Below are 27,911 nucleotides of genomic sequence, written 5' to 3' on the forward strand. Positions count from 1 at the left end.
CTTCATCTTTACAGTAGAGGAGGTCGTGGATAGACATGTCAGAATGGGAATGGGATGTGGAATTAAAATGTGTGGCCACTGGGAGATCCTGCTTTCTCTGGCGGACAGAGCGTAGATGTTCAGCAAAGCCGTCTCCCAGTCTGCGTCGGGTCTCGCCAATATATAAAAAGCCACATCGGGAGCACCAGACGCAGTATATCACCCCAGTCGACTCACAGGTGAAGTGTTGCCTCATTTGGAAGGACTGTTTGGGGCCCTGAATGGTGGTAAGGGAGGAAGTGTAAGGGCATGTGTAGCACTTGTTCCGCTTACACGGATAAGTGCCAGGAGGGAGATCAGTGGGGAGGGATGGGGGGGATGAATGGACAAGGGAGTTGTGTAAGGAGCGATCCCTGCGGAATGCAGGGGGGGGGGACGGAAAGATGTGCTTGGTGGTGGGATCCTGTTGGAGGTGGCAGAAGTTACGGAGAATAATATGTTGGACCCGGAGGCTGGTGGGGTGATAGGTGAGGACCAGGGGAACGCTATTCCTAGTGGGGTGGCGGGAGGATGGAGTGAGAGCAGATGTACGTGAAATGGGGGAGATGCGTTTAAGAGCAGAGTTGATAGTGGAGGAAGGGAAGCCCCTTTCTTTGAAAAAGGAAGACATCTCCCTCGTCCTAGAATGAAAAGCCTCATCCTGAGAGCAGATGCGGCAGAGACGGAGGAATTGCGAGAAGGGAATGGCATTTTTGCAAGAGACAGGGTGAGAAGAGGAATAGTCCAGATAGCTGTGAGAGTCAGAGGAGGTATCCGCAAGTTGTCGCTGTGCCTCGGCAAGGTAGAGGTCAGTATGCCAGACTATATCTTTATCCGCTCAGGGGATCTCCCATCCACTGCTAGACTTTATCCGCTCAGGGGATCTCCCATCCACTGCTACCAACCTTATAGTTCCTACACCCCGCACTTCCCGTTTCTACCTCCTACCCCAGATCCACAAACCTGCCTGTCCTGGCCGACCTATTGTCTCAGCTTGCTCCTGCCCCACCGAACTCATTTCTGCATACCTCGACACGGTTTTATCATCCCTTGTTCAATCCCTTCCGACCTATGTTCGTGACACTTCTCACGCTCTTAAACTTTTCGATGATTTTAAGTTCCCTGGCCCCCACCGCTTTATTTTCACCATGGATGTCAAGTCCTTATATACTTCCATCCCCCATCAGGAAGGTTTCAAAGCTCTACGCTTCTTTTTGGATTCCAGACCTAATCAGTTCCCCTCTACCACTATTCTGCTCCATCTAGTGGAATTAGTCCATACTCTTAATAATTTCTCCTTTGGCTCCTCCCACTTCCTCCAAACTAAAGGTGTAGCTATGGGCACCCGTATGGGTCCTAGCTATGCCTGCCTTTTTGTTGGGTTTGTGGAACAATCTATGTTCCATGCCTATTCTGGTATCTGTCCCCCACTTTTCCTTCGCTACATCGACGACTACATTGGCGCTGCTTCCGGCACGCATGCAGAACTCGTTGACTTTATTAACTTTACCTCCAACTTTCACCCTGCCCTCAAGTTTACCTGGTCCATTTCCGACACCTCCCTCCCCTTTCTAGATCTTTTTGTCTCTGTCTCTGGAGACAGCTTATCCACTGATGTCTACTATAAGCCTACTGACTCTCACAGCTATCTGGACTATTCCTCTTCTCACCCTGTCTCTTGCAAAAACGCCATCCCCTTCTCGCAATTTCTCCGTCTCCGCCGCATCTGCTCTCAGGATGAGGCTTTTCATTCTAGGACGAGGGAGATGTCTTCCTTTTTCAAAGAAAGAGGCTTCCCTTCCTCCACTATCAACTCTGCTCTTAAACGCATCTCCCCCATTTCACGTACATCTGCTCTCACTCCATCCTCCCGCCACCCCACTAGGAATAGCGTTCCCCTGGTCCTCACCTACCACCCCACCAGCCTCCGGGTCCAACATATTATTCTCCGTAACTTCCGCCACCTCCAACGGAATCCCACCACTAAGCACATCTTTCCCTCCCCCCCCTCTCTGTATTCCACAGGGATCGCTCCCTACACAACTCCCTTGTCCATTCGTCCCCCCCATCCCTCCCCACTGATCTCCCTCCTGGCACTTATCCGTGTAAGCGGAACAAGTGCTACACATGCCCTTACACTTCCTCCCTTACCACCATTCAGGACCCCAAACAGTCCTTCCAGGTGAGGCAACACTTCACCTGTGAGTCGACTGGGGTGATATACTGCGTCCAGTGCTCCCGATGTGGCCTTTTATATATTGGCGAGACCCGACGCAGACTTGGAGACTGCTTTGCTGAACATCTACGCTCTGTCCGCCAGAGAAAGCAGGATCTCCCAGTGGCCACACATTTTAATTCCACATCCCACTCCCATTCTGACATGTCTATCCACGGCCTCCTCTACTGTAAAGATGAAACCACACTCAGGTTGGAGGAACAATACCTTATATTCCATCTGGGTAGCCTCCAACCTGATGGCATGAACATCGACTTCTCTAACTTCCGCTAAGGCCCCACCTCCCCCTCGTACCCCATCTGTTACTTATTTTTATGCACACATTCTTTCTCTCACTCTCCTTTTTCTCCCTCTGTCCCTCTGAATATACCTCTTGCCCATCCTCTGGGTTCCCCCCCGCCCATCTTTCTTCCCGGACCTCCTGTCCCATGATCCTCTCATATCCCCTTTTGCCTATCACCTGTCCAGCTCTTGACTCTATCCCTCCCCTCCTGTCTTCTCCTATCATTTTGGATCTCCCCCTCCCCCTCCAACTTTCAAATCTCTTACTCACTCTTCCTTCAGTTAGTCCTGACGAAGGGTCTCGGCCCAAAATGTCGACTGCACCTCTTCCTACAGATGCTGCTTGGCCTGCTGCGTTCACCAGCAACTTTGATGTGTGTTGCTTGAATTTTCAGCATCTGCAGAATTCCTGTTGTTTGTGAGATAACTGTAGGGTTAAAAACTAGAAGAGGAGGGAAAGTAACATCAAGGAATTATATTGAACAACAGTGGTCTTGGGGAGTAATTACATAAGTGTTAGATACTAGATGTATCCATGGACCAAGTTAAAAATAATTTAGTCAGGAAAATAGTTGTAGATGCTAAATGTTTTAAAGAGTTTCATGGTAGAGTAAGCACAGATCGCTTATATTTCATGGGAAAAAAAGTTGCTGGATGGGGTTAATTTTGGGTATATAAATTATATAGTTCAAGTCTAAGTGCCCGGGATGTTTCCAGTGCCAGAAGTTGAGTCAGGTAGCGACTATGTGTAGGGGTAAAAAGCAGTGTTGTTGATATGGTGGGGAACATGATTATGGCAATTATGGAGAAGATGTTAGGCCAATATGTAGCAATTGTAGAGGAGAACATAATTCTGCTTATGCAGGGCATCCTGTATGTAAGAAGGGTGTGGAATTGCAGCATGTTCAAGTAGAAATGAGCATATATATGAAAAGGCTCTTCAGAAAGTACAGAAGACGGTCAATGGGACTTATTAATATCCAGAATACTGATAGATTGAAGTGCATGATTTTATAACAAAGGATTCTCTTATTGTTGATAAACTATTTTTTTTATTTTCATGGCAGAAATGGTAAATTGTACACTACAAACAGTTCAGAAAAAATTAAAATTATTGTGGCGAGCATTCAATCCATGATGACAGACGAGAAGAGCTTGTTTATCTCAACTGATATCTTCATTGCAAAAACATGAAAACAGACTGAGCACTATGACCTGGGGAGAGAACCCACTCAGTCACATAGAGATGGGGAAGGTGATTATTACACATCACCTCCCGGTTACAGTCAGGGTGACCCACAAACACACACATAAATAACTGTAAACCCAACCAAAGATATAACAATAAATGAACTTGAACATCCCACCATAATTCATGAAGGCATTTTAAAACAAAAATAATAAATAGCGCTGATCATTAGAAATGCTGGGGTGGGGCTGCCGACCATATCTCTGCACCCCCCCCGCCCCCCGTGGAGCACCACACTGGCCCCACCTGAGGGGTCAGCTGTCCCCGACCACCTGAGAATCCACTACAAAGTCCAAAAGTCCGGATCATGATCAACGCTGCTGCCTGGGGTGCTGGGGGTAGGGAGGGGGGAGGGGGGTTTCTGGAGAAACACTGGGAGGCACAGTTTGGTGACGCAAGAGGCAGGGCACCCGGAGTGGCTCTTTCTTCCGTCAGCCTCACTGGGCCGGTGGTGGCCAAGGGCCATTACCGCACCAGCCGGTCCTGATGCAGCGCGGCAGTGCATGAACACAATAGACAGTAGACAATAGGTGCAGGAGCAGGCCATTTAGCCCTTCGAGCCAGCACCACCATTCACTGTGATCATGGCTGATCATCCACAATCAGTATCCTTTTCCTGCCTTCTCCCCATATCCCTTCACTCCGCTATCTTTAAGAGCTCTATCTAACTCTTTCTCGAAAGGATCCAGAGAATTGGCCTCCACTGCCTTCTGAGGCAGAGCATTCCACAGATCCACAACCCTCTGTGTGAAAAAGTTAAAAACACCTAAAACACCTCCACATCCTGTCTGTACCCAGGCCAATAGAAGTGTTTGCACAGACTGCCCCTCATCTTTGCAACCCAAAATGGTGAACCCGCATCAGCCCGTGCATCGACCGCAGCACTGTGGCGCGGAGCCCCTGGGGGGTCACCAGCTGCAGGAGATATCTGTCACTGCCAGACAACTGCCATCGCCGGAACAGCAACCTGCCGCGCATCTCCAGCGTTCCCCACTGAGAGTATAGGGCTTTGGTCTCTGGACCTAGGGCAGGGACCACTGCCTACTCCAGCCATCGACCCCGACACATCCACACAGGCCCCCCCCCCGCCCCCCAGTGGGACAGCAGGCCCAGGCCAATGAAGCAGGGCTCCCGGATGTCAGCTAGCTACTTCTCACGTTCCATTGTGTTTCTCCCCACTGCGATGTGCAGCCCCTCGTCCCTTGCATCATCGCACAGTCGCCGGTGACTGTGGCCAACTGGGCCGCCGTCGTTGTTCACCCAGGCGGGGATGCTGGTTCATGTTGGGGAGAACACCAGAACGGGTGATGGTGATGGTTGACTCCGTGTCCTCCAACACCTGACATCTGATGCCCTCGACCACGCAATCTTCATATAAGCCTCACTCTTCACCCAAACGGCCCAACCAGAGAGGTGACAATGGACGGATTCTGCCGGAGGTCTCGAGCAGTACCACCCCTATGACATTTCCTGATGACTGCACTGGGCTGTGACGTGGCGTGGCGCTGGTGGGGGGGCAGTCACAGGTCGCATGGCCTGCTGTGCCACGCCAATAGCAGAGATTGCTCCATGGCCCACGGCAGGGTCAGCAGAGCACTGATCAGGCCTGTTGCATGGGCTCCTTCTCCGCCTCAGTGACACATGCCCAGGCTGGCAGCATGCAGGGGACCCTCGAACACCTTGGGGGGCTAAAATTGCTTCTGCCCTCTCCGTCTCTGTAACCGTTCTTGGCCAGCGATGATGGCGCTGTCAGGCGAGCATGCTGCCAAAGGCACTCCGGCACTAGCGCCTTTACAAAGGTGCGGAGGGCATGCTCGGTCCCTCAACTTATTCCCTGGGCTCCATCCAACGAGGTAGCTCTCCAACCTCACCACCAATTTCCAATCCCACTCCTGACACCAATGTGGTGAGCGTTCAGTCCATGATGTCAGACGAGAAGGCTCATTTATCTCAACTGACGTTTTTATTGCGATAAACACAAAAACTGACTGGGCACCATGTCCCAGGGAGAGAACCCACTCAGTTACATACAGTGAGGGAGGTGATAATCACACACCCTAGTTACAGTCAGGGTGACCCACAAACACACTGCAGAATAACTGTGTAACCCAAGCTAAAATGTAACAATAAATGAACTTGAACAACCTGCCATAATCCCAGGAAGATATTTTAAAACAATAAATAGCGCTGGTCATTAGGAATGCTGAGGTGGGCTGTCGACCATGCCCCTCTCCCACAACATGGGAACGTCACTTTATATTAAAAGGTGTAGAAAACATCTAGAAATAAAAGACTTAGCTCTAGAAGTTATTAATGGTGCTTTACAAGGAGAGGTAAATAATATTCGGACTTCAGAAAAGGTTTGTTTATGATTTTTCATTTTTTTCTTTTTTGTCTCTTTTTTCCTTTTTTTATTTTACAATGGAATGGTAGAAGTTTGTTTGCTGATGGTCAAAGAAGGGTTATTAATCTTTTTTCCTCTTTTTTAAAGTGCTATAATGGAATACTGGAAGCTTGTTAGGTAATAGTCAAGAGATTTTAATGTTCATAGTACTATGCGAGGTTGTAGTGACACAGATGTGAAAGGAATGGTGGAGGAAGACTCTCTGAAAGAAAAGTATTTGGTGTGCTTGAATAATGCTCAGTAAATGGTGATAAACACCCCATGTTAGTCTGCCAACTGACATTAAATGTTACTGGAAGATGAAGAAGAAGTTTGGAATATTTTTGATGAATCATTTTCTGAACAGGTCAGATCGAAGTTTTGTATGGTTCTTACCTTTCAAGCTCGCAGTATTTTAAAACATTTTTTTCTTTGTCATATCAACTATTTTGGTTCAACATTCTAATAACACAGCAGGTTTTGAAGTTTTATAACAAACACCCTTGCCTCTTTGCTGAAGTCATTCAGGGACAGTAAGTACTATCCCACACTGTTTCACTAAAGGACTTTTTAAGTGACTCAATTGAAAAATAACTGTTATCAGAGAGTACCCATCACTACATTCTAGAACTGCGAAGGATGACAGATGCACAGTTAATTGAGCTGCTACCTCACAGCTCCAGTCACCATAGTTCAATCCTAATCTGTCTATGTGGAGTTTGCTCATTCTACCTGCTCACAATTGCTTCAAGGTTTTTGGGTCAACTTTAAAAGTTGCTGCTAGTGCATATGTGAGTGGCAGAATCTGAGGGAGTTGCTGTGGATGTGGGGAGAATAAAGCACCATTAGTGTTGGATTGGTGTAACTAATTGCTGATTGGTCAGCATATGCTCACTGGGTTGATGGACCTGTTCCCATGCTCTATTGACTTGCTGAAATGAGGCTCGACACATATCTGTCAACTAGTATCAATTTGTTGCTGGCCCAGTTAATTGTGTTAATTTATAAACTCTACTGAAAAAAGACAATGATACTCAAAGGACAAATGAGTCGAAGGGGCAAAGATCTACGAGGGGTGATTGATAAGTTCGTGGCCTAAGGCAAACGGAGTCAATTTTAGAAAACCTAGCACATTTGTTTTTCAACATAGTCCCCTCCTAAGGTAGAAGGAGATGAGTTATACAGCTCTTGTTACATGCACATGCAGTTCAACTCTTTGAGTGATCAAAGATCAAAGGCTGAAGTTAACAATTCATCTCCTCCTACCTTAGGCCACAATCTTATCAATCACCCCTGCTGTGGACACTTTCTGGAAGTCCAAGATCCGTATGCACCACGACCGCTGGAGTAAGTGTGTAAATGAAGGAGGAGACTATGTCAAAAAATAAATGTGCTAGATTTTCTAAAACTGACTCCTTCTACCTTAGGCCACGAACATATCAATCACTCCTCGTTTATTGATCTTCTGTCTGTTTTCATTCATCCAGTTGTAAAACTGAGCCCACAGTAATCCTGCCTTTGTTTTCCTCTCCCTGTCTTCCCACAAAGGCAGATCCCACATCTGGACATAACTGGGAGGCAAGGGGTGAAAGCAAAACCCTTGTGTATCTATTGCAGGGAATCCCTTCACTATTTTGGGCCAGTCACTGAGCTAGACACTCAGACTAAAGACTGACAAATATGAAAGCAAACACAATGCAAATTCCACGACACAGATTAGTTTGCTGACACAATAGCGTACACAGTTACACCACGCTCCGCATTCTGTACCTCATTTCCCTTAACTACTCATTGCACTTGATAGTGTCAGAAGTGTAAAGGAAAAGAGAAGTTGTCTATCTCCTCTGTGGCCTCTCTATCTATCTCAATACCATATTCCCCATTCCCCTTCATGCCTCTTGCTTCTGGTAATTTGTCTATCAATCATTTTCCAAATAAAAGGCAGAAAGTGAAAAGCCCAGCAGATCCTAAGTTCAATTGTAATTATTGGGGTCATGCTGGCTGTTTTGCCATTTCCAACAAAATTAATTTGATCATGGGATTGTATTCCGAGATCATTATTCAATGGTGTGGGTGCTGACAAACTGGTATCTACCTTCTGAAAAGAAACCCACTGTGCTTGATGAAAACTTTGGAAGGCTCGTGCACCTAGCCAGGTGTTTTCTCAGAATTAAATGGGGTTGATCCAAGAGAAGAAACTGGAGATTCAAACACAACAGCCGTGCATGCTTTATCCATTAAAGAGTACCTGAGCAGTGGTTTCATGGGTACTAACTGAAATAAGTGTCAGTCCACTTTAGCAGTATAACATTGCACCAAATGTTAATTGGTGTAAGGTTCACAAATTAGCATACAGTGTTAAAACGCAAATGCGTTGCAAATTCCTAACTCATCCAACTCCTTGCTTGTGGCATTGGCTAAAATCTTGTAACAGGCCTGCTGATAACATTTCAAATAATGGATGATTTATAAAAAGACTCCAGTACTATTTTAAGTGACCAAGTATAATCTAACCTGTTGGCAGAAGGGAAATTGACACAAAGAGTTCAAATGCTTATTCTTTTTAATCATCCCAATTTACTTCTGAATTGTTAAAGCAGATGTATTATTGAATTGCAACAATTTCACACAGGGTGGAGTTAAAATGATTCCATTGTCACTTCACTGAGTTCCAGCTCAGAACCCACCTCAGTTGAAGAGCTACATCTGAATGAAGTAGAGATTTAACTCTTTTGTCGGTTACAAGCTCAATCATGAAGCAGAAAGAGGTAAATGTCAAGACAGTAACTGCAGGGACCTGGTGAAAGTTCCATAGAAGCACTGAAAATAAGAACATAGAACATAGAACATAGAATAGTACAGCACATTACAGGCCCTTCGGCCCACAATGTTGTGCCGACCCTCAAACCCTGCCTCCCATATAAGCCCCCACCTTAAATTCCTCCATATACCTGTCTAGTAGTCTCTTAAACCTCACTAGTGTATCTGCCTCCACCACTGACTCAGGCAGTGCATTCTACGCACCGACCACTCTCTAAGTAAAAAACCTTCCTCTAATATCCCCCTTGAACTTCCCACCCCTTACCTTAAAGCCATGTCCTCTTGTATTGAGCAGTGGTGCCCTGGGGAAGAGGCGCTGGCTATCCACTCTATCTATTCCTCTTATTATCTTGTACACCCCTATCATGTCTCCTCTCATCCTCCTCCTGTCCAAAGAGTAAAGCCCTAGCTGCCTTAATCTCTGATCATAATGCATACTCTCTAAACCAGGCAGCATCCTGGTAAATCTCCTCTGTACCCTTTCCAATGCTTCCACATCCTTCCTATAGTGAGGCGACCAGAACAGGACACAGTGCTCCAAGTGTGGCCTAACCACACTTGTAGGGTTTCAGCCTTCCGAGCCTGCTGCACCGTATATGGCTGATCCAAGAGTCATACAGCATGGAGAGAGGCCCTTCGGCCCATTGGGACCATGCTGGCCATCAAACATCTATTTATACTAATCCCATTTTCCATTTCTAGTCCTCCTACCTTCTATACCATAGCATTTTCACAAACTCATCTAGAGACTTCAAAAATGTTGTGAGAGTTTCTCCCTCCAACACCTTCTGGCTGTGGTTTTGAGTTTCCAACAAATCTCTGCATGAAAAAACTCTTCCTCCGATCCCCTCTAAATCCCTACTCCTTATCTCAAACAACTGCCTCTGATTATATTTTCCTCTGGTGAAGGAAAACTCTCTGCCCTATCTACACCATCATAGTTTTGTACACCTTAACCAGATTTCCCCTCAGCCTTCTCTGGTCCATGGAAAACAAACCCTGCCAATTTAGTCTCCCCATCCAAGGCAACATCCTGGTTTATCGCCTCAATGGCCTCTCGTTCTATCTTAATACCATATTCCCCACTCCCCACGGACCCTTCATGCTTTTCGCTTCTAGTAATTTGTCTATCAATCATTATCCAAATAAGAAACAGAAAGTGAAAATGCCAACAAATACTAAATTCAGTTGTAATTATTAGAGTCACGTTGGCTGTTTTGCCATTTCCATCAGGCAGCAAAATTAATTTGATCGATGGGAATGTATCCTGAAATCTTTATTCAATAGTGTGGGTGCTGACAAACTGGTATCTACCTTCTGAGAAGAACCCACTGTGCTTGAAAGGTTTTGGAGGCTGGTGCACCCAGCTCACACACCTCCTCACTTTCCAATGTTCAAACACCATCAGAAGCAATAAAAAAAACAAGCACATTTGATCTTCGCTCCAGATCAGCGAGCTTTCTTAGTGCCAACTTTAATTCACAGAATTTACCCCAATCTTTCTCTTTCTCAATGAAATTCTGGCCACAAACATTGCATTTGTTCTATTAACAATTTGTGCTTTTAGTTCATGCCATTGCGGGAATATTGCAACTGCAATTTGCATTATTTTTATTTCCCCTTGAATCCAGTCATTCTAACTTTAGATATAAAAAGAAATTAAACTGCATCTTTTATTTGCATGCATTTGAATTTGGCAAGTCTGGTGTTGAATTTCTATCCATTGCATCATTTGTGTGTGTGAGAACTTGACTGAATGGCCTTGAACCAGTAATTCCCACCAACAAATATTATCAGATTATTGTTTAAAGAAGCTAAAGCAGTGCATGCAAATAATGTATCTTATAGATGTCACAGTTTAATTAATCATCCGTTAATAACCTGCAACTCAATGAAGGAGTGAGTGTTGCCCCCTCTTACTTTAAAAATCCCCTGTTCCCTGTTTCAGGCCGATCAGCAAGGCCGCAGTCACATGACATAAATAATGTAATCCCCACGAGATTACATTGCTTATGTCTGAAAACAGTGGAAACAGCTCAAGAACGGAGAATTTGTAAGGTAAGAGGGAGCAGTGACCAATTCATAAATGTTAAAATATGTTTGGTCCTGTTTTAATTTTATTGTAATCTTAAAAGGCACATCTTGAGTCATCTGTTTGCTTTTTCTTCATATAATATATATCAGTTACTCTTGTGACTGCCTCCATTGTACAGTAGATAATATGTTGTAAACTATGTCATATAATTTGTAAATTGAAGCTCCTGAGTAGCATAATAGCCATCATGCTGACTTGTACTGGTCACTGGATGATTTCCCATGCTGTCACAAGATTATTGAGTTTTAATAGATGTCTTTCACTGTGTCTCTTTGCAAACAGAAATCTGTTGACAGATGTAAATTCAGTCTGCTTTTTGTAACTAGTTTCAATATTGAGCTTAGCCCCTTAGATCTTGTTTAAACAACACATTTATTCAGCAAGTTAGCAAACTAGATTTTTAAATGTTTCATATTATTGTACTAATAAAATATAAATGTGCATTTCAGTTTTAAAGAGCTTAATTTTATTACAAATTGATGAATAATGAATTGTGTTTTCTATGAACTGTTCAAATGATGGCTAACTCATTTCAATTATACTGTGAATCCTTTGTCACACTAAGTATGATCTGAAATGATTGGAGATTCATTGGAGAGAACTTTTCAGTTGAGGATCTGTCTTCTATAGGTCCAAACTGTCAAAAGGAAAATAAACATACCTAGGACACTTTCCTTAGTAAACATCCAAAAAAATTCAGGTTTTGTGTTGGTTGCAATTTCATTTGTGTGCATCCTAAGATGTCAAAATCTACATTACTCCTATGCAGAAAGTACAGCGGAAGCCAGAAGATCTACAGATGGGTTGCAGGAGCTGTACAGATCCTTGGAGCAGGCGAGCTTATCTGCAATTGGAGAGCAACGCCCCTCGACCAAACAAGAATTCCGAAGGTCGTTTATAAAAAGATGTAATGATCCAGTTGTCAATGAGAAACTACACCATATTAGGGCGCTGAGGAGTACGATCAAGGTGAGAGGCAATCTTTTTTTCAGAATACCTGACGAATGCAATTCCCACTATGAGAGCACTTTCTATATCAGTTTGCTATGCAAACATGGGCAATACCTTATTGGAGAATGTTTAGAAAATGCATTCATTCTTAGCATGAAGGTGCAGTACAAATTCAACATGAAAGTAGACCTTTAAAAATGTTAAGTTTGGAAAATGTGAGCACAGAATGCTTCAAGTCATATTCCTTGAGTTAGACAAATAAGGTTTGATCTGATTGTCATAATAGAATATTGTATGGACTTGGTGCGGCTAATACAGAGATGCTGTCATATAAAATCAAAACTAAGAGGATACAATAATAAAATTAAAGCCATGTCATTATGGAGCAAAATCCAGAAAGATTATTTTTACACAGCACATCATAATCTAAATCAATTTCCCCAATCTTCCCCCATACCCCAGCAAATGATATTGGATGCCAGAAGACAATTGATATATTCAAAACTGACTGCTTTTTTTTCAAAATTAGAATATGTAAGTGAGGTACAGATTATCGATTATGTCATTGAAACATAAAATAAAGTGATTGGTGCATGTATTGTGAATAATAAAGTCGATAAAACTACATAACAATGGAAATAAATTTGCTTATTGTATATCCCTGAGGTCTTTTGTGCCCTTGCATTTGTAAAGTTTCCAACATGAGCCATTTTGAATCCATCTTTTGGTTATCCCACAGATACCTAATCCCTCCATCACCAATCCCCAGCAGTTAATCCAAAAGAACTTGTTTTATCAAGGAGGTCAAACGCATTGATGGTTACTTGGCTTCTGTCATTCCTGCAATGTAATTGACAAGTAAAAGCAATTTTCCCCGTGGATGGGGTTTTCTGTTTGCTTGCTGGAGGCAGTGTTTGTTGCTTGTGAGGGAACTGAGATTACCAGTAGTGTTCCCCCCACCGTCTGCTCCTTGGTAGTACATACTGCCGGTTTAGCAGGTGCCCTCCAGGGCAAACACTGCATGCATTTTATAGATAGAATACACTGGCAATGCTCTCCAACTCTTCCTGCGATATATTGATGACTGCATTGGCGCTGCTTCACGCATCCATGATGAGCTCATCAATTTCACAATTTTACCATCAATTTCCACCCTGCCCTTAAATTCACTTGGTCCATCTCTGACACATTCTCCCTTTTCTCGACCTCTCTGTCTCCATCTTCGGAGACCTCTGTCAACATATTTTATAGACCTACTGATTCCCACAACCACCTAAACCATACCTCTTCCCAGCCTGTCTCCTGTAAAGATACAATTCCCTTTTTTCAGTTCCTTTGTCATCTCCACATCTTTTCCCAAGATGAGGCTTTCCTTTCCAGGACATGAGAGATGTCCTTCTTTAAAGAACAGGCTTTCCCTTCCTCCACCATTGATGCTGCCCTCATCCATATCTCCTCCATTTCTGTACTCAACTCATCTCCCTACCACCTTAACAGGGATAGAGTTCCTAGCACCCCATGAGCGTTCGCATCTACCACACATCATATTCTGCAACTTCTGCCATCTTCAGTGGGATCCTACCACTAAACTCATCTTTACCTCCCCCTCCCCACCCCTCCTTTGTCCCTTTCTCCTATGATCCACTCTCCTCTCCTTTCAGATTCCTTCTTCTCCAGCCCTTTACCTTTTACTCCCATCTGTCTTCATTATCTCCTTCTAGCTAGTCTTCATTCCCCTCCCCCCAACCATTTTACTGGCATCTTCTTTAATCTTTTCCAGTCCTGAAGAAAGGACTTGGCTGGAAACATTGACTGTCGGTTTATTTCCATAGACGCTGACTGACCTACTGAGCTCCGCCAGCATTTTGTGTGTGCTGCCCTAGAATACACTGGAGCTACCGTGCACTACAGGTTGATGGAATAAGTGTCTTGGGTGCTTCATTGGGTACAAATGAAGCTGTTTGCATTGTCCAGAATAGTATTGGCCGTGTGTGTTGCTGGGGCCACAGCTGAGAAGTCATCACTCTGGTAGGGTCTCTACCTGCATGAGGTAGTTGCTTGCACTCAATGCATCTGTAATATTCACATTCACCCAGACAACGTTGAGGACAGGGCTTTCCTTGGAGTGTCGCCCTCCCTACGACCCCTAAATGATCCACCAGCTTTCACGACTGGATCTGGCATCTTAATCTGATTCCCCGGCTGCAGCGATGGCTTTGTACACTGCTGGCCGTATTTGCAGTTTAGCACATATAAAGCCTTTTGTAGCAACTTCTTAAGGTTTGGATTTCATTTTCGGGTACATCTGGTGTTCTCCCACTTTGCTGTCCTCACTGAACCAATGTTCTATCAGGCCAACTGGAATACAGTTCTGCTGCTGTTAATGTCTAACCTCACCTTGTGGATATTCAGTTTTGAATCTTTTCTAAACCCGATTGAATGGCCTTCAGAATTCAGCAAAGGAAGTGAAGGTACTCATAAAGAAAGAAAAAGTAGAATAGGGGAGTAGACTAGTAAGAAACAAAAGAATATGAAAATTACTCTAATTACATAAAAAGGAAAAATTTATCAAGTATTAATATGAGTCCCTTACAGACTGAGATACAAGAAATTGGAATTAAAAAGTAGCAAGGACATTGAATGACTATCTTGTGCCTCAAGAAGGAATACAGATAAATTAGTATTTTTAAATGAGCATTAGGAAAATTAATGGCACTAAAATTCCTTCAGCAGGAGACTGGAATTCACTGCCTAAGAGATGAGTAGAGTTCATTTTGACAGGAGTCAATAGGTTTTGAGATATTAAGAGAATGTGGTGTTAGTGCAGGAAGCTGTATGAGGTAAAAAGTTTAACCTTGATCCTATTGAATAGCAGAAGCAAGAGAAGGGAAAAGTCCCTCTCCAGATTCTACTTCTTATGTGTCAGGCTGAATAAGGGCAAATCTATTTTCCTTCCTGCAAGGCAGTAGTGAGTTTTCAAAAGAATCTGAAAATTAATAGTCATCATTACTGATATGAGCTGCTTTTTAAAACTCCAGATTAGTTGATTAACTGAATTTAAATTCTGTATCTGATGCGAAGGTTTTGAACTCAAGTCTTTGGCCCATTAATTTTTGCTAGCCCAATAATTTCCCTCACAGTTATATCCATCACAGCAACCTTTAGCCATGATCATTGCACTTACCAACTGAGTCCCATGGTCAGTATGACAACAGAATATCAGCTTAGAACTCCACAACACAGCAAATTGAAGGATTGGTGTTGAACCATAACATTGAATCTTTTTGCAACTTCACACCTCTTCATCTAGTCTTGCCTCCAGTATTTTGCAAGTCAGCTCAGTGAAAGTTTGGAATTTTATGCCTTGGATTTCAGCCACCGTGAACCCTTCTTCAGGTTACTTGCACTTAATTCAATCATGATGCTCCTTGTATCAGCAGGAGACACATAGCTAGCTCTCCTGTGTGTCAGTCCTGGCGCAGAATGCATTGCTCAACAGAGGCACCTGGTGTCTGTTCAAATCATAACCGTTAAAACTCATGAAGGCAAGCAACGTTAGATTAAAAATAAGATATTTTATTTATCCAGCAGATTTTTGTTTGGAAACATAGAAATATTTCCATTACATTATCATGGAAGAAATATTGAGTTTTATATATTTTTAGAACTGTTTTCATGACATTTTCTGAAAGATTTCATTCTTTAATTGTTAAAGTTTTGACAATCAGTAGCATGATCTGAGAAATGAAATCATAAGATACTTAATATTTTCCTTAACTTGGTGCATTGTGTGAAGTGATCAGTTCAGCTCAATCAGAGGTCTCACCTGTGAATCGCTTTGTATCCCTTTCCCATTTATAGAAGTGTACAATCACGTTTCCCCACAGAACTGGGGGAATATTCTGCCGCTTAGATTACATAGTTCTGAAGAAATGTTAGCAAAGCCTTACAAATTGGCATAAAAGTTCCCGTAACATGTATCACAGGATAACCAAGAGTCCCTGAAGTATCTTCAGTAGGAGGGACTGATCTCTGGAATTTGAAGCTAGAGCAGCAGCTGACGTCACTAAGGTCCAACTGAGAGGCTGGGCCTTTTATGGGTAGTGCATTCCAGGGTATATCATCCAGCTGCTGAAGAGAGGGCAGGCAGAGGTGGACTGGTGATAAACTGACAGACAAACTAAAAACAGGCAGCTAGTACAAGAAATCCCTGAGGCCCTCTTGCTAGCTAACTAGCATTCATTTCTAAATAGTGACGTGGAAAAGTACTCCACTGGCAGTGCAGCCAGACTTCAATTTTGTCGCATCACAGGGGCTCCTCTGCACATGGACTGAGGGGGAAGGTATGGGAGCAACAACTCGAGGAGTTTTACGGTCAGAGGGGCAGGCGGACGTTTCTGTGGTTGCTATGATGCCTCCTTGGTGCCCATTATCAAGGGGTTGGTGAAGAAGGATGGCCATGGTTGCGATTGTAAGTAGGGAAAGGCATGTGGGGCGTTACCGGTAATTTTGAGAATTTAGGAAGGACTAAGAAGCAAGACCTCAAAGATGATAATGTATGGATTACTCCCAGTCCTGTGCACCAGTGAACTCAGAAGCAATAATATGCTGTGGAAGGACACATGAAAAGTCAGACAGGAGAAAGCACTGGTTCTGCATCACTGGAACTAATCCTGAGGGAGGGAGAACCTGCACGGTCTAGATAGATTGTACCTCTATGTGACCAGACCAATATCTGGCAGGTTTGCTAAACCACTGGGGAGGATTTAAATTAGCCTGGCAGGGAAGAGAAGCTGAACAAAGATTCTGTAAGGAAGACAAACAGAACTGGAAATGAAAGGTAGAACACTAGAAGGAGAGTTAAATATTAGATAACAAACAAGAAAAGGAGTATGGCTGTGTTCAGTGATTTACACCAAAATGCGAAGATTATAGTGAAGAAATGTCAGCAGTAAAGGAGACTGTTGAACACATAGCAGTGTAATATCATAGCATTCATGGAAACATGGCTTAAAGCAGCTGAACCTGCTGGTTACAGGGTTTTAAGACAAGATATGTCAACAAAAAAGGATGTGAGAGTCTGGTGAGAGAGCTGCATTTGTGAAGTGCTCGCCCGGAGATTGGATGCTGTGAGAATGTTGTTTAAGGATTGATTAAGCAGTTGATTTGGGTGTTTAAGCCAGTGAAGGTAAAAAATAAGGTGCATCGTAATTAAGTGGGAATTAAATGCCAATAAAATATCCTTTTTAAAAAAAGGATGTGATGACATGGTTGTTTAAAGAAACAATCACATCTGTATGATGGGATATCAGAGGGATCAGAGGTACTGGAGGACATCCAGTGTGGATGCCTGTATAGCACCGGCCAGCTACAGGCAGCCACCAAACAAAGAAACCAAATGGGATCCATTTTAGAAAATGAAAACCGTCAAACATCCAATGCGCAGAAAAAAATCTAATAGTGCAAATAATAAAAGTAAGCAAATAGCGTTCAGAACTGAAGTTCATGAAAGTGAGTCCACAGACACAATGCCAGCAGCCTGCCAATTCAGGAGCCCATCAATTGTGGGCCACAGCCTCAGCTCAGCGCAGAGACAAATAAACCCTGCTGAGCAGTGAGCTGAACCTTCTATCCCTTGCCTCCGGCCACGACACCCTGACCTTTTCAAACTGGCCCACTGCTTAAATTGTCCAAACCTTAGGCTATTTCTCACTCTTGGACCCCGCCCTGCACTTCTATACACTCTTGGGCCTAGGCCTTGCCAACTCAGTTCAGCCTGTACCCACCTTTCCAATTTGGCCTCGTACTTAAATCAATCAAACCTCGGGACTTCCCTTGCTCTTGGCCCTGGGCTCTGCCTCGCCTCTGTCCTGCTGCATCGAATCGCCTCCAGATTCGCTCCAGAAACGACCAAACGTTCTTCATTCCCCGCTGTCCGGCCTCCACCCCACCACCTCAATTTGGCCTGTATACACCATGCATAGCCATCCTGAACCTTTGAGACTTCAGTCCACACCACAATAATGCCAGGTTATACAGACGGTTCAAAAGCTCAACTCTGAAAGGAAAGTTACAAGCAATTGATTGCAGTGACCGTTTACCAGATAAAGTGTGATTAATAGAGTAATTAGTAGTTTTCCTTGTTTTGTTTGCTGCCGACAAGTAGTCTCTGAGCTTCACCAGCGTCATCTTAAACTGGAAATCATTGAAAGTATGAACAGAGAAGTTTGAACTCTCTAAAGGTCAGGTAAAATCTATAGAAGATATGTTTTATGTCAATGATACTTCATTACAGTGGGAAAGGTTAGAAAAGAGGCAAGGCTTAAGTTGCAGAGAAGTTAGAGGGCCACGGGGATTTTCTGAGAGGGTGCAGGCTAAGAAGAAGAGGCTAACATAGTTTTGGTTGAGGAAGGTGAGCACCAGGTAAATTATTGGCAGATGTAGATAGAGGAAGGAACAAGCACATTTAAGAGAATATACATTTACGGTGAGAGGGGGAAGATTATGAGAGTTTTACAAAGGGAGCTGTAGGGGCTTGCTGCAGGCTCTGGTGGGGGAGTAGTAGGAGTAGATGCAACAGTGACATTTAAAGGGCTGTTAGACACATGAAAATGCAATAAAAGGATAAATATGGATCATAAGATACAGTTTGGAACAGGCCCTTCTGGCTCTTCGAGCAATGCTGCCCAACAGCCCCTGATTTAACCCTCGCCTAATTACAATGATCAATTAACCTACCAACCGGTACGTCGTTTTGGGAGGAAACCAGAGCACCCGGAGAAAACCCACACAGTCGCGGGGAGAACATACAAACTCGTTACAGACAGCGGTGGGAAACGAACCCGGGTCTCCTGTGCCACTACCACTACGCTACTGTGCAACCCGTGCACAGGTAAAAGAGATATGGCTCAATTGGCATCCTACCCGCTATTTCATCCTCCGTCGGATCCACGCCTGCAATCGCCGTTTTTTTGACTTTGTCATGTTAGGCAAAGATCGCAAGATCTTACATCTACGGACTCCAGAGCCTGCCGGCCCCGACGCTAGCAGGCATGAACTTTCGGTTGCGGCCCTTGCCGTTGGTCTCGACGGCTCCAACACCTCAGGACATATTCAAAACCCGGACTCCAACAACGACCATGGACACATTCACAGTGATTACGCAACCACCAACTGCGACTCCAGCCTTGAACTCCAGGCCGGGTCTTTATGTGCTGCTGTTGTGACTCCCGTCTCCCCTTCCCCCACCACCACTCCGCAGCCCCGTCTTCCTCAGATCCCATCGTCAGCTCCTGGGTACTCAGAGGCTCCATCTTCCTCTCACCCCAACCCTCCCCTCTCCACTGACACCCCCAGCCTCCCCCCTCCCCCCTCTGATCCCAGCTCTCATCCGTGCCGGGTCTTTACCATCCCCTCCGACCTTCAACTGTCGGAGGCAGAACGCTCTGTTCTCAGTAAGGGCCTCACGTTTGTCCCCCTTCGCCCACACCTCAGCGAGTTCCGTGTTCGCCATGATGCGGAACTTTTCTTCCGCCGTCTCCGTCTCCGAGCCTACTTCTTCGGCAAGGACTCTTCCACCCCCACCGATGACCCCTTCTCCCGTCTTCAACCCTCCTCTTCTTCATGGACACCCCGCTCTGGTCTTCTGCCTGCTCTGGATCTCTTTATTGCCAACTGCCGACGGGACATCAACCGTCTCGACTTCACCGCAGCTTGTCTCCATTCCAACCTCACTCCTTCGGAACGCTCTGCTCTCCACTCCCTCCGCACTAATCCTAACATTATTATTAAACCCGCTGATAAAGGGGGTGCTGTTGTAGTCTGGCGTACTGACCTCTACCTTGCCGAGGCACAGTGACAACTCGCGGATACCTCCTCTTATTTACCCCTCGATCGTGACCCCACTAAGGAGCACCAGGCCATTGTCTCCCACACTATCAACGACTTTATCCACTCAGGGGATCTCCCATCCACTGCTACCAACCTTATAGTTCCCACACCCCGCACTTCCCGTTTCTACCTCCTACCCAAGATCCACAAACCTGCCTGTCCTGGCCGACCTATTGTCTCAGCTTGCTCCTGCCCCACCGAACTCGTTCCTGCATACCTCGACACTGTTTTATCACCCCTTGTTCAATCCCTTCCGACCTATGTTCGTGACACTTCTCACGCTCTTAAACTTTTCGATGATTTTAAGTTCCCTGGCCCCCACCGCTTTATTTTCACCATGAATGTCCAGTCCTTATATACTTCCATCCCCCATCAGGAAGGTCTCAAAGCTCTACGCTTCTTTTTGGATTCCAGACCTAATCAGTTCCCCTCTACCACCACTCTGCTCCGTCTAGCGGAATTAGTCCTTACTCTTAATAATTTCTCCTTTTGCTCCTCCCATTTCCTCCAAACTAAAGGTGTAGCTATGGGCACCCGTATGGGTCCTAGCTATGCCTGCCTTTTTGTTGGGTTTGTGGAACAATCTATGTTCCGTGCCTATTCTGGTATCTGTCCCCCACTTTTCCTTCGCTACATCGACGACTGCATTGGCGCTGCTTCCTGCACGCATGCAGAACTCGTTGACTTTATTAACTTTGCCTCCAACTTTCACCCTGCCGTCAAGTTTACCTGGTCCATTTCCGACACCTCCCTCCCCTTTCTAGATCTTTCTGCCTCTGTCTCTGGAGACAGCTTATCCACTGATGTCTACTATAAGCCTACTGACTCTCACAGCTATCTGGACTATTCCTCTTCTCACCCTGTCTCTTGCAAAAACGCCATCCCCTTCTCTCAATTCCTCCATCTCCGCCGCATCTGCTCTCAGGATGAGGCTTTTCATTCTAGGACGAGGGAGATGTCTTCATTTTTTAAAGAAAGGGGCTTCCCTTCCTCCACTATCAACTCTGCTCTTAAACGCATCTCCCCCATTTCACGTACATCTGCTCTCACTCCATCCTCCCTCCACCCCACTAGGAATAGGGTTCCCCTGGTCCTCACCTACCACCCCACCAGCCTCCGGGTCCAACATATTATTCTCCGTAACTTCCGTCACCTCCAACGGGATCCCACCACTAAGCACATCTTTCCCTCCCCCACTCTCTCTGCATTCCGCAGGGATCGCTCCCTACACAACTCCCTTGTCCATTCGTCCCCCCCATCCCTCCCCACTGATCTCCCTCCTGGCACTTATCCGTGTAAGCGGAACAAGTGCTAAACATGCCCTTACACTTCCTCCCTTACCACCATTCAGGGCCCCAAACAGTCCTTCCAGATGAGGCATCACTTCACCTGTGAGTCGACTGGGGTGATATACTGCGTCCGGTGCTCCCGATGTGGCCTTTTATATATTGGTGAGACCCGACGCAGACTGGGAGACTGCTTTGCTGAACATCTACGCTCTGTCCGCCAGAGAAAGCAGGATCTCCCAGTGGCCACACCTTTTAATTCCACATCCCATTCCCATTCTGACATGTCTATCCACGGCCTCCTCTACTGTAAAGATGAAGCCACACTCAGGTTGGAGGAACAACACCTTATATTCCGTCTGGGTAGCCTCCAACCTGATGGCATGAACATTGACTTCTCTAACTTCCGCTAGGCCCCACCTCCCCCTCGTACCCCATCTGTTACTCATTTTTATGCACACATTCTTTCTCTCACTCTCCTTTTTCTCCCTCTGTCCCTCTGAATATACCTCTTGCCCATCCTCTGGGTCCCCCCCCACCTTGTCTTTCTTCCCGGACCTCCTGTCCCATGATCCTCTCGTATCCCCTTTTGCCTATCACCTGTCCAGCTCTTGGCTCCATCCCTCCCCCTCCTGTCTTCTCCTATCATTTTGCATCTCCCCCTCCCCCTCCAGCTTTCAAATCCCTTACTCACTCTTCCTTCAGTTAGTCCTGACGAAGGGTCTCGGCCTGAAACGTCGACTGCACCTCTTCCTATAGATGCTGCTTGGCCTGCTGCGTTCACCAGCAACTTTGATGTGTGTTGCTTGAATTTCCAGCATCTGCAGAATTCCTGTTGTTCGTGTTGACGTCACTTTGGGCTAAAGGGTCTGTTCCTGTGCTGTACTGCTTTTTGTTCCAATAAACAAAAAGAGGGAAAAAAATGCCAGATATGTAAGATGCCAAACACAGCAGTTTCAGCAACATGATCAAGTCCAGGATAGAAATTCTCCATAAGGATGAAGGCTGGATTCAGGAGTTGGGATTAGGATGCAGATCCAGCTGGCTGAGAATTGAGGAGAATATTCCACAATGATGGGAGTCAATGGTCAGATATGAAGATCAGTTGAGAAGCTGAGAGTGTGTGGAGACGCATGCTTCTGTCAGAGGTCTTGGGGTATTGTGGAGGAAGGATGCTACTGGATTGGAAGGTCCATGGAGGTCTCTTGGAGAACTAGATCATCAGAGGATCCTCAGAAGATGGGAAGGTCTTCTTGGTGCTGAGATAGTTGGGACCATTAACGTTTCAAAGGATAGGAGAATTGTAAGATCAGGGAAATCAAAAGGTGAAGAACATCATGAAATCAGAGCAATGGTGATATGGCCATTGTGGTTCAGAGACAGAAGGTGACAGGAACACCAGTGGTCGATAAGTTAGGATCATGAAGATTCAGGAGATCAGGAGGCCAGGATGTAGAGGAATCAATGAGGTAGAAGTAAGCATCTTGAGGGATTCAGAGAGTTAGAGGTTCAAGATCATTAGGAGATCAGAGGTTCGGATGATTGGTATCAGCAGAGTTTTGGAAGTCACATTGAAAATACAAAGGCCCAATTGAATTTCTAGTCTAATAGGAAACAACCCAGAAATGGTCATTATTGTATTTGACCAAGGGGAATGTCACTTTTCAATGGAATAAAACAAAAGGAAAGTATTTTGATTTTTATCACTTTATTAATGCGAATATCAAGAAGACAATAGACAATCCTTTTGCCAATGTTTAAATTTCATGTGGTTAGCCTAAGGCTGCCAAGGAGTGAGAATTCATCATTAAATAATCCTAGGTGTAAAAAAGCTTAAATCCGCAAATACTTTATACATAATATCACACATTTCCAAACCAAAATTTATGCTTGTTTCTTGATAGAAATGTCAACTATGCCATGTTTTATGGTATCATTTCAAGCATTAATGAAACAGACTGAATCAGAGATCCAGCAAAAAATGCATTTAGGCATTATATTAAACTTCATTTAATACATATGAATGTGAAGCTTACCTCTTCTGACTGAAGTGGGATTGTAGAAAATGTCAACTTCAAATATTTTTCTTTGGAAAGGGCAGGATTTTTTTCTTACTTTCCTTCCCTTACAGCAACCTTGGAAGGAAGGTTGGGCTTGTGACTTATTTATTTATTTAGTGATATAATATGAAGTATGCCCTTCCAGCCCCTCAAGCCATGCTGCCCCAGCAACCCCAATTAACCCTTACCTAATCACGTGACAATTTACAATGACCAATTAACCTACTCGATACGTCTTTGGACCGTTGGGGGGGGGGGGGAACCGGAACACCTGAGGAAAACCCACACATTCCATGGCGAGAACGTACAGAGACACCTTACTGAACCTTGCCAGAATTGAACTCTGAACTCCACATCACCCTGAGCTGTAATAATATCACACAAATCACGACGCTACCACGGTAATGTAAAAGGTGTGTTGAAAAATTCTCCTTAAACAAGCTGGACGTTTAGATTGTAGGTTCTGAACCAGACCTAGCTATATTACCTTTGAGATTTTGTCCAAGGGAAGGGCACTAGGGCTGATACAGCTTGGCACCGGTGTCGTCGCAGAGCAATGTGTGGTTAAGTGCCTTGCTCAAGGTCACAACACACTGCCTGAGTTCAGCTGAGGCTCGAACTAGCGACCTTCAGATCACTGGACCGACACCTTAACCTCTTGGCCACGTGCCAACACTTTGAACCTAGTAGACCTCGATGTTCTCTGCAATGTGCTGCATGGACAATCTCCCCAAGCCATTTTTTTGAACATTTAAATCTCCAACATCTCAGTAACTGAAACCAATGAAGAATCTTTTCTGGATAGACTAGTAATTTCTCCTGACTGATGCAAATCTTTTCAAATTAAAACTTGTTATTTCCATTAGACGCTGAGAAGGCATCAAAATATACAGTATATTTCTGATATAGTTAAGCAAATATAGCCAATTTTCAATCCTGAACATAAACAAGCTGCATATTGATAGTAATCAATAAGTATCAACTTAAATTGATCAATACCTGAAGCTTTCTGATCATCAGTGCCCAATTAAAAGTGAACAAATTTAACACTTCATGTGCAGATGTCAACAACACAAAGGACTTACTGACCTTAGACTTGGTCCCTATTCCTATTGAGATCTCAGGGGTAAATGTGTGCTATTGAGTATTTTGCTAGGCTTGAGTTTTCTTGTGGATAACAACCACCAATACCACTCCACCAGATCCACCATTACATAAATTTAATATAGTTTCAGTTCCTTTCTAATGCTTCATCTTGTGAACATTGTGAATACAGCAAATATGATCCTTCTCCAGGACAGATCAGATCTTCAACGAAACAATGGTAGACATTGCTGTGGACAAACAATCCAAGGCATGTGAGTTTGCAGCTTAAGATCATGCTCCCCCTTATGAAAATGGTGTCTATAAATCTGGTACTGATTAAGCTATCTTGTGAAGGTCGCAATGAGACTATGAGATTGTTATAATGCCTTCTGGTTCTTTATTGCCAGTCAGGGAAGGAAATCTTCCAGTCCTCTCTGAACATGCTTCAGTCCTTCATTACAACATTGGATTTTAATACCCTCCAGAGTGAATAGGATTTTTATTGCTGCTTTTCCAAGGTCATCCCAAGAACAAGTACAAAAGGAAAACTGTTCTTACGTTCTGAAACTTCATGCTCTGGAGGAACAGTTACTGTCTTATGGTGAAATATATCCTGTAAAAACATTAAAAAATGTCGCTACTATTATCAGATAAATTTTCTTAATCAAAATACAAATCAAATTCATTTGCAAATAAATGATACACAGAAGCAGGAAAACAATCGAACTGGAAACTATACATGAGGTATTAAAGAATAAAGTTCAGAGTTATTGTTCATTGAGCCAAGTCTTCTGAGAAGTTGAGAACTTTTGCTTTTCTCACTTGAATCTATTTATTTACCCAGGCAAAAGAAGGAGACCTGGCGGTAATCAACCAGATTCTCGAAGATCCCTATCTGTCATCCAAAAGATTTAGGGAGTGGAAGCGGCTGAATCATGAGTTTTTCTTGGACATTTGTGGATACAGTTCTGTAATGAAGCCACAAAATGGTGCGTCAGAACTGGTATCGCCAGCACCACTCTTGACCCATACACACTCATTCATTGAAACTCACGTGTGAATCGATTTTTAACAGGAGCACACAGCCCAGCAGACAGCAGCATCTCACCAAGCTATCAAATGTTTAGCATCCACATTGTATATTTGTACATAATATATTCAGCAGTATTCTTGTACATAGATCAGATAATACAATAGTGTCACAGGATGCCTAATATGTGCATGATGTAACGTCTGTATTCTGTTTCTTCCAAGTTTTCTCTGTTTTTTTTGCCAACACTGTGTGCTTTCAACCTTGCATTTGAAAGGGTCGAGAATAGTACTCATAAAAATTATTAGTATGCACATATGCATATGTTGTACTAAAATAAAATGAAGCTTTTAGTCAACAGCACCTACATGTTCCAAAGTTTTATACTGACAACAGAACTCAGCGCACTTAATGAATAACACTGGGGAATAGTGGTTGATAACAATCTCTGATGAACCAGAGGGGAATGTCTTAATCTACTCACAGTTTTAGATGACCATTTGTTTTTATGTAAGCATTGAACATACAAATTGCTGAATGTATGTAAAGTATGTAAAGTTTTGCTAGTGTAACACTGAATGAATAAGAGTAATTTTTGATGTCCCTTTGAAAACAACCTGCTTTTATTAAAACTATAGCTAAAAGCTGTATATGAAAATGACTAAAAATATACAAGTATTAATATTTATATATGACTCCCTGCTCACAATTTTTATACAGTTGCTTGTTAAGAAATTGACTCAAAACTTATTACTTGGACCCAGAGTTTGATGGATGAACCACTGATACATCCAAAGTGAAATATAGTGTCTGAATTTTGTACCGTTAGTAATGGTAAACTGGCAGAAGTTAGTTCTGGGTCCTAGGGTAATTATTCTAATTATATGCAAGTAGACAGAAGACTTGTTAGATCACATTGTACCTTTAAAAAAGACACAATAGTAAGACTTACCTGAACACATTATTGTGTTGCCATTTAATTGTGTTTCCTGCTTGCACTTTACTTGCACCATTAACTGTAGGCTGAGGAGAAGGAGTATTATGAAACTGTGATAATAATCATTTGCATCACTTAATGTTAACAGAATTCCTTATAAGTGTTTGAAGACCTCATCGAGTCTTTTTATCCATGAAAAAATTGAGAATGTAATTCAATATGTTTTTGATTTGAAATCAATGGACAACACGTATCAGTTACTGAAAGCATTTAACTCACTTCTTTTACTTTGTTGTGACTATAAGTAGATTTTCTGGCAACTGTAGGTCTTCATTGTACGTTTTCCACTGTGTGCATACCTCATGATATGTTACACAATGTATGAGTTGTACAACAATAAAAACAAAAATTTTACTTTTGCAATGCTATGGTTAACTATTAACAGGTGTTTGTGCATCATTGAAAGGAACAGTTATTCTTCATGATTTAAAATTAGTCCTTTTAAAAAGTTGTAAAATTGAGTTGTAAAACTTCTGATTTCATTAAACTCGCTGTGATACAGTCTTCTTTTTGACTATCTTAATCCTATTCCTCTAAAGAAATTGTATTCATTTCTGTCTGCCTTGTGTGACAGCCAATCATAATCATGATAGAGCTAAATTATTCAAAATAACTTCAATTACACAGCAAGATTCAATGGACCTGTGTTTCAAATAGTCAAAGTATTCCAATCTTTCTAAAACCAGGGATTATTGATACAAAATAACTTACATTGGTACAATATAAACTTACAAGTAATTCAGGAGAAATGTCTTACCTGGAGAGGGCTTAAGCAAAAGAATAAAGTACACAATAAATGGAAGGCCTTACTGTATGCAGATTGAATGAAGTGCCATAGCATTAGATGATGCTTATATGGAACATAATCACTGACATAGTCTGGACCAAATAGCCACAGTTCCATTTATCCATGAACCGTATCCAATGACAGTATGTAGGCTCAATGGATCTACATTCAGTTCCCACTCTGTATTGGTTTAACTGCTATTACTGCACCACAGCTGGATCATTATCTTGAACTTTTACCAGCCTTTAATTTGGCAAGTCCACGTTGTTACAGATAGACACAATTAGATTTGTTTTACTTTGAGTAATCATGATCAAATATTTATTGAACAATCCAAATAACTTACTGCAATTACCTCTATAATATTTAGTTTGAATGATATATCCTAATGATTCCTCAGGAAAATCAGGAAAAAACTACATAGGATATCTTCTCTGTGGATAATATTTTCTTCTCTAAATCTAATCGAACCATTTAATACAGAGTAGACAAAGAAACAGAATTGCTGATAATTTCCATATCTAGTCTTGGCATGGAAACATAATACTATCTCTTTTAATTATTTAACTTTGGACATGATGTATTAAGTGAGAATATGTTATTTAACATTAAATTACTATTAGGATTTTAAGTTGTCATAGAGTGCTGGGGTTGAGTGGAGTTTCAAATACAACATTTTAACATATTACCATTTTTCCATGCTAGCACAAGGCTTTGTCATGATGTATTATTATTCTATAG

At 43.3% G+C, this 27,911-nt stretch overlaps 1 protein-coding gene across 1 annotated transcript in view; it reads left to right on the plus strand.

The window, feature by feature from the left end:
* Nucleotides 1–26,852, plus strand: part of si:ch211-26b3.4 (connector enhancer of kinase suppressor of ras 2) — an 841,707-nt gene extending 814,855 nt beyond the window's left edge. Inside the window, exons 22-23 of the mRNA XM_063060466.1 lie at nucleotides 11,853–12,052; nucleotides 25,201–26,852. Coding sequence (XP_062916536.1) covers nucleotides 11,853–12,052; nucleotides 25,201–25,416 — 416 coding nt within the window. The 3' untranslated portion in view covers nucleotides 25,417–26,852. The remainder of the gene's footprint in view (nucleotides 1–11,852; nucleotides 12,053–25,200) is intronic.
* Nucleotides 26,853–27,911: the final 1,059 nt, after the last annotated feature.

The sequence above is a fragment of the Mobula hypostoma genome, chromosome 10 (assembly GCF_963921235.1).
Source record: "Mobula hypostoma chromosome 10, sMobHyp1.1, whole genome shotgun sequence".
NCBI lineage: Eukaryota > Metazoa > Chordata > Chondrichthyes > Myliobatiformes > Myliobatidae > Mobula > Mobula hypostoma.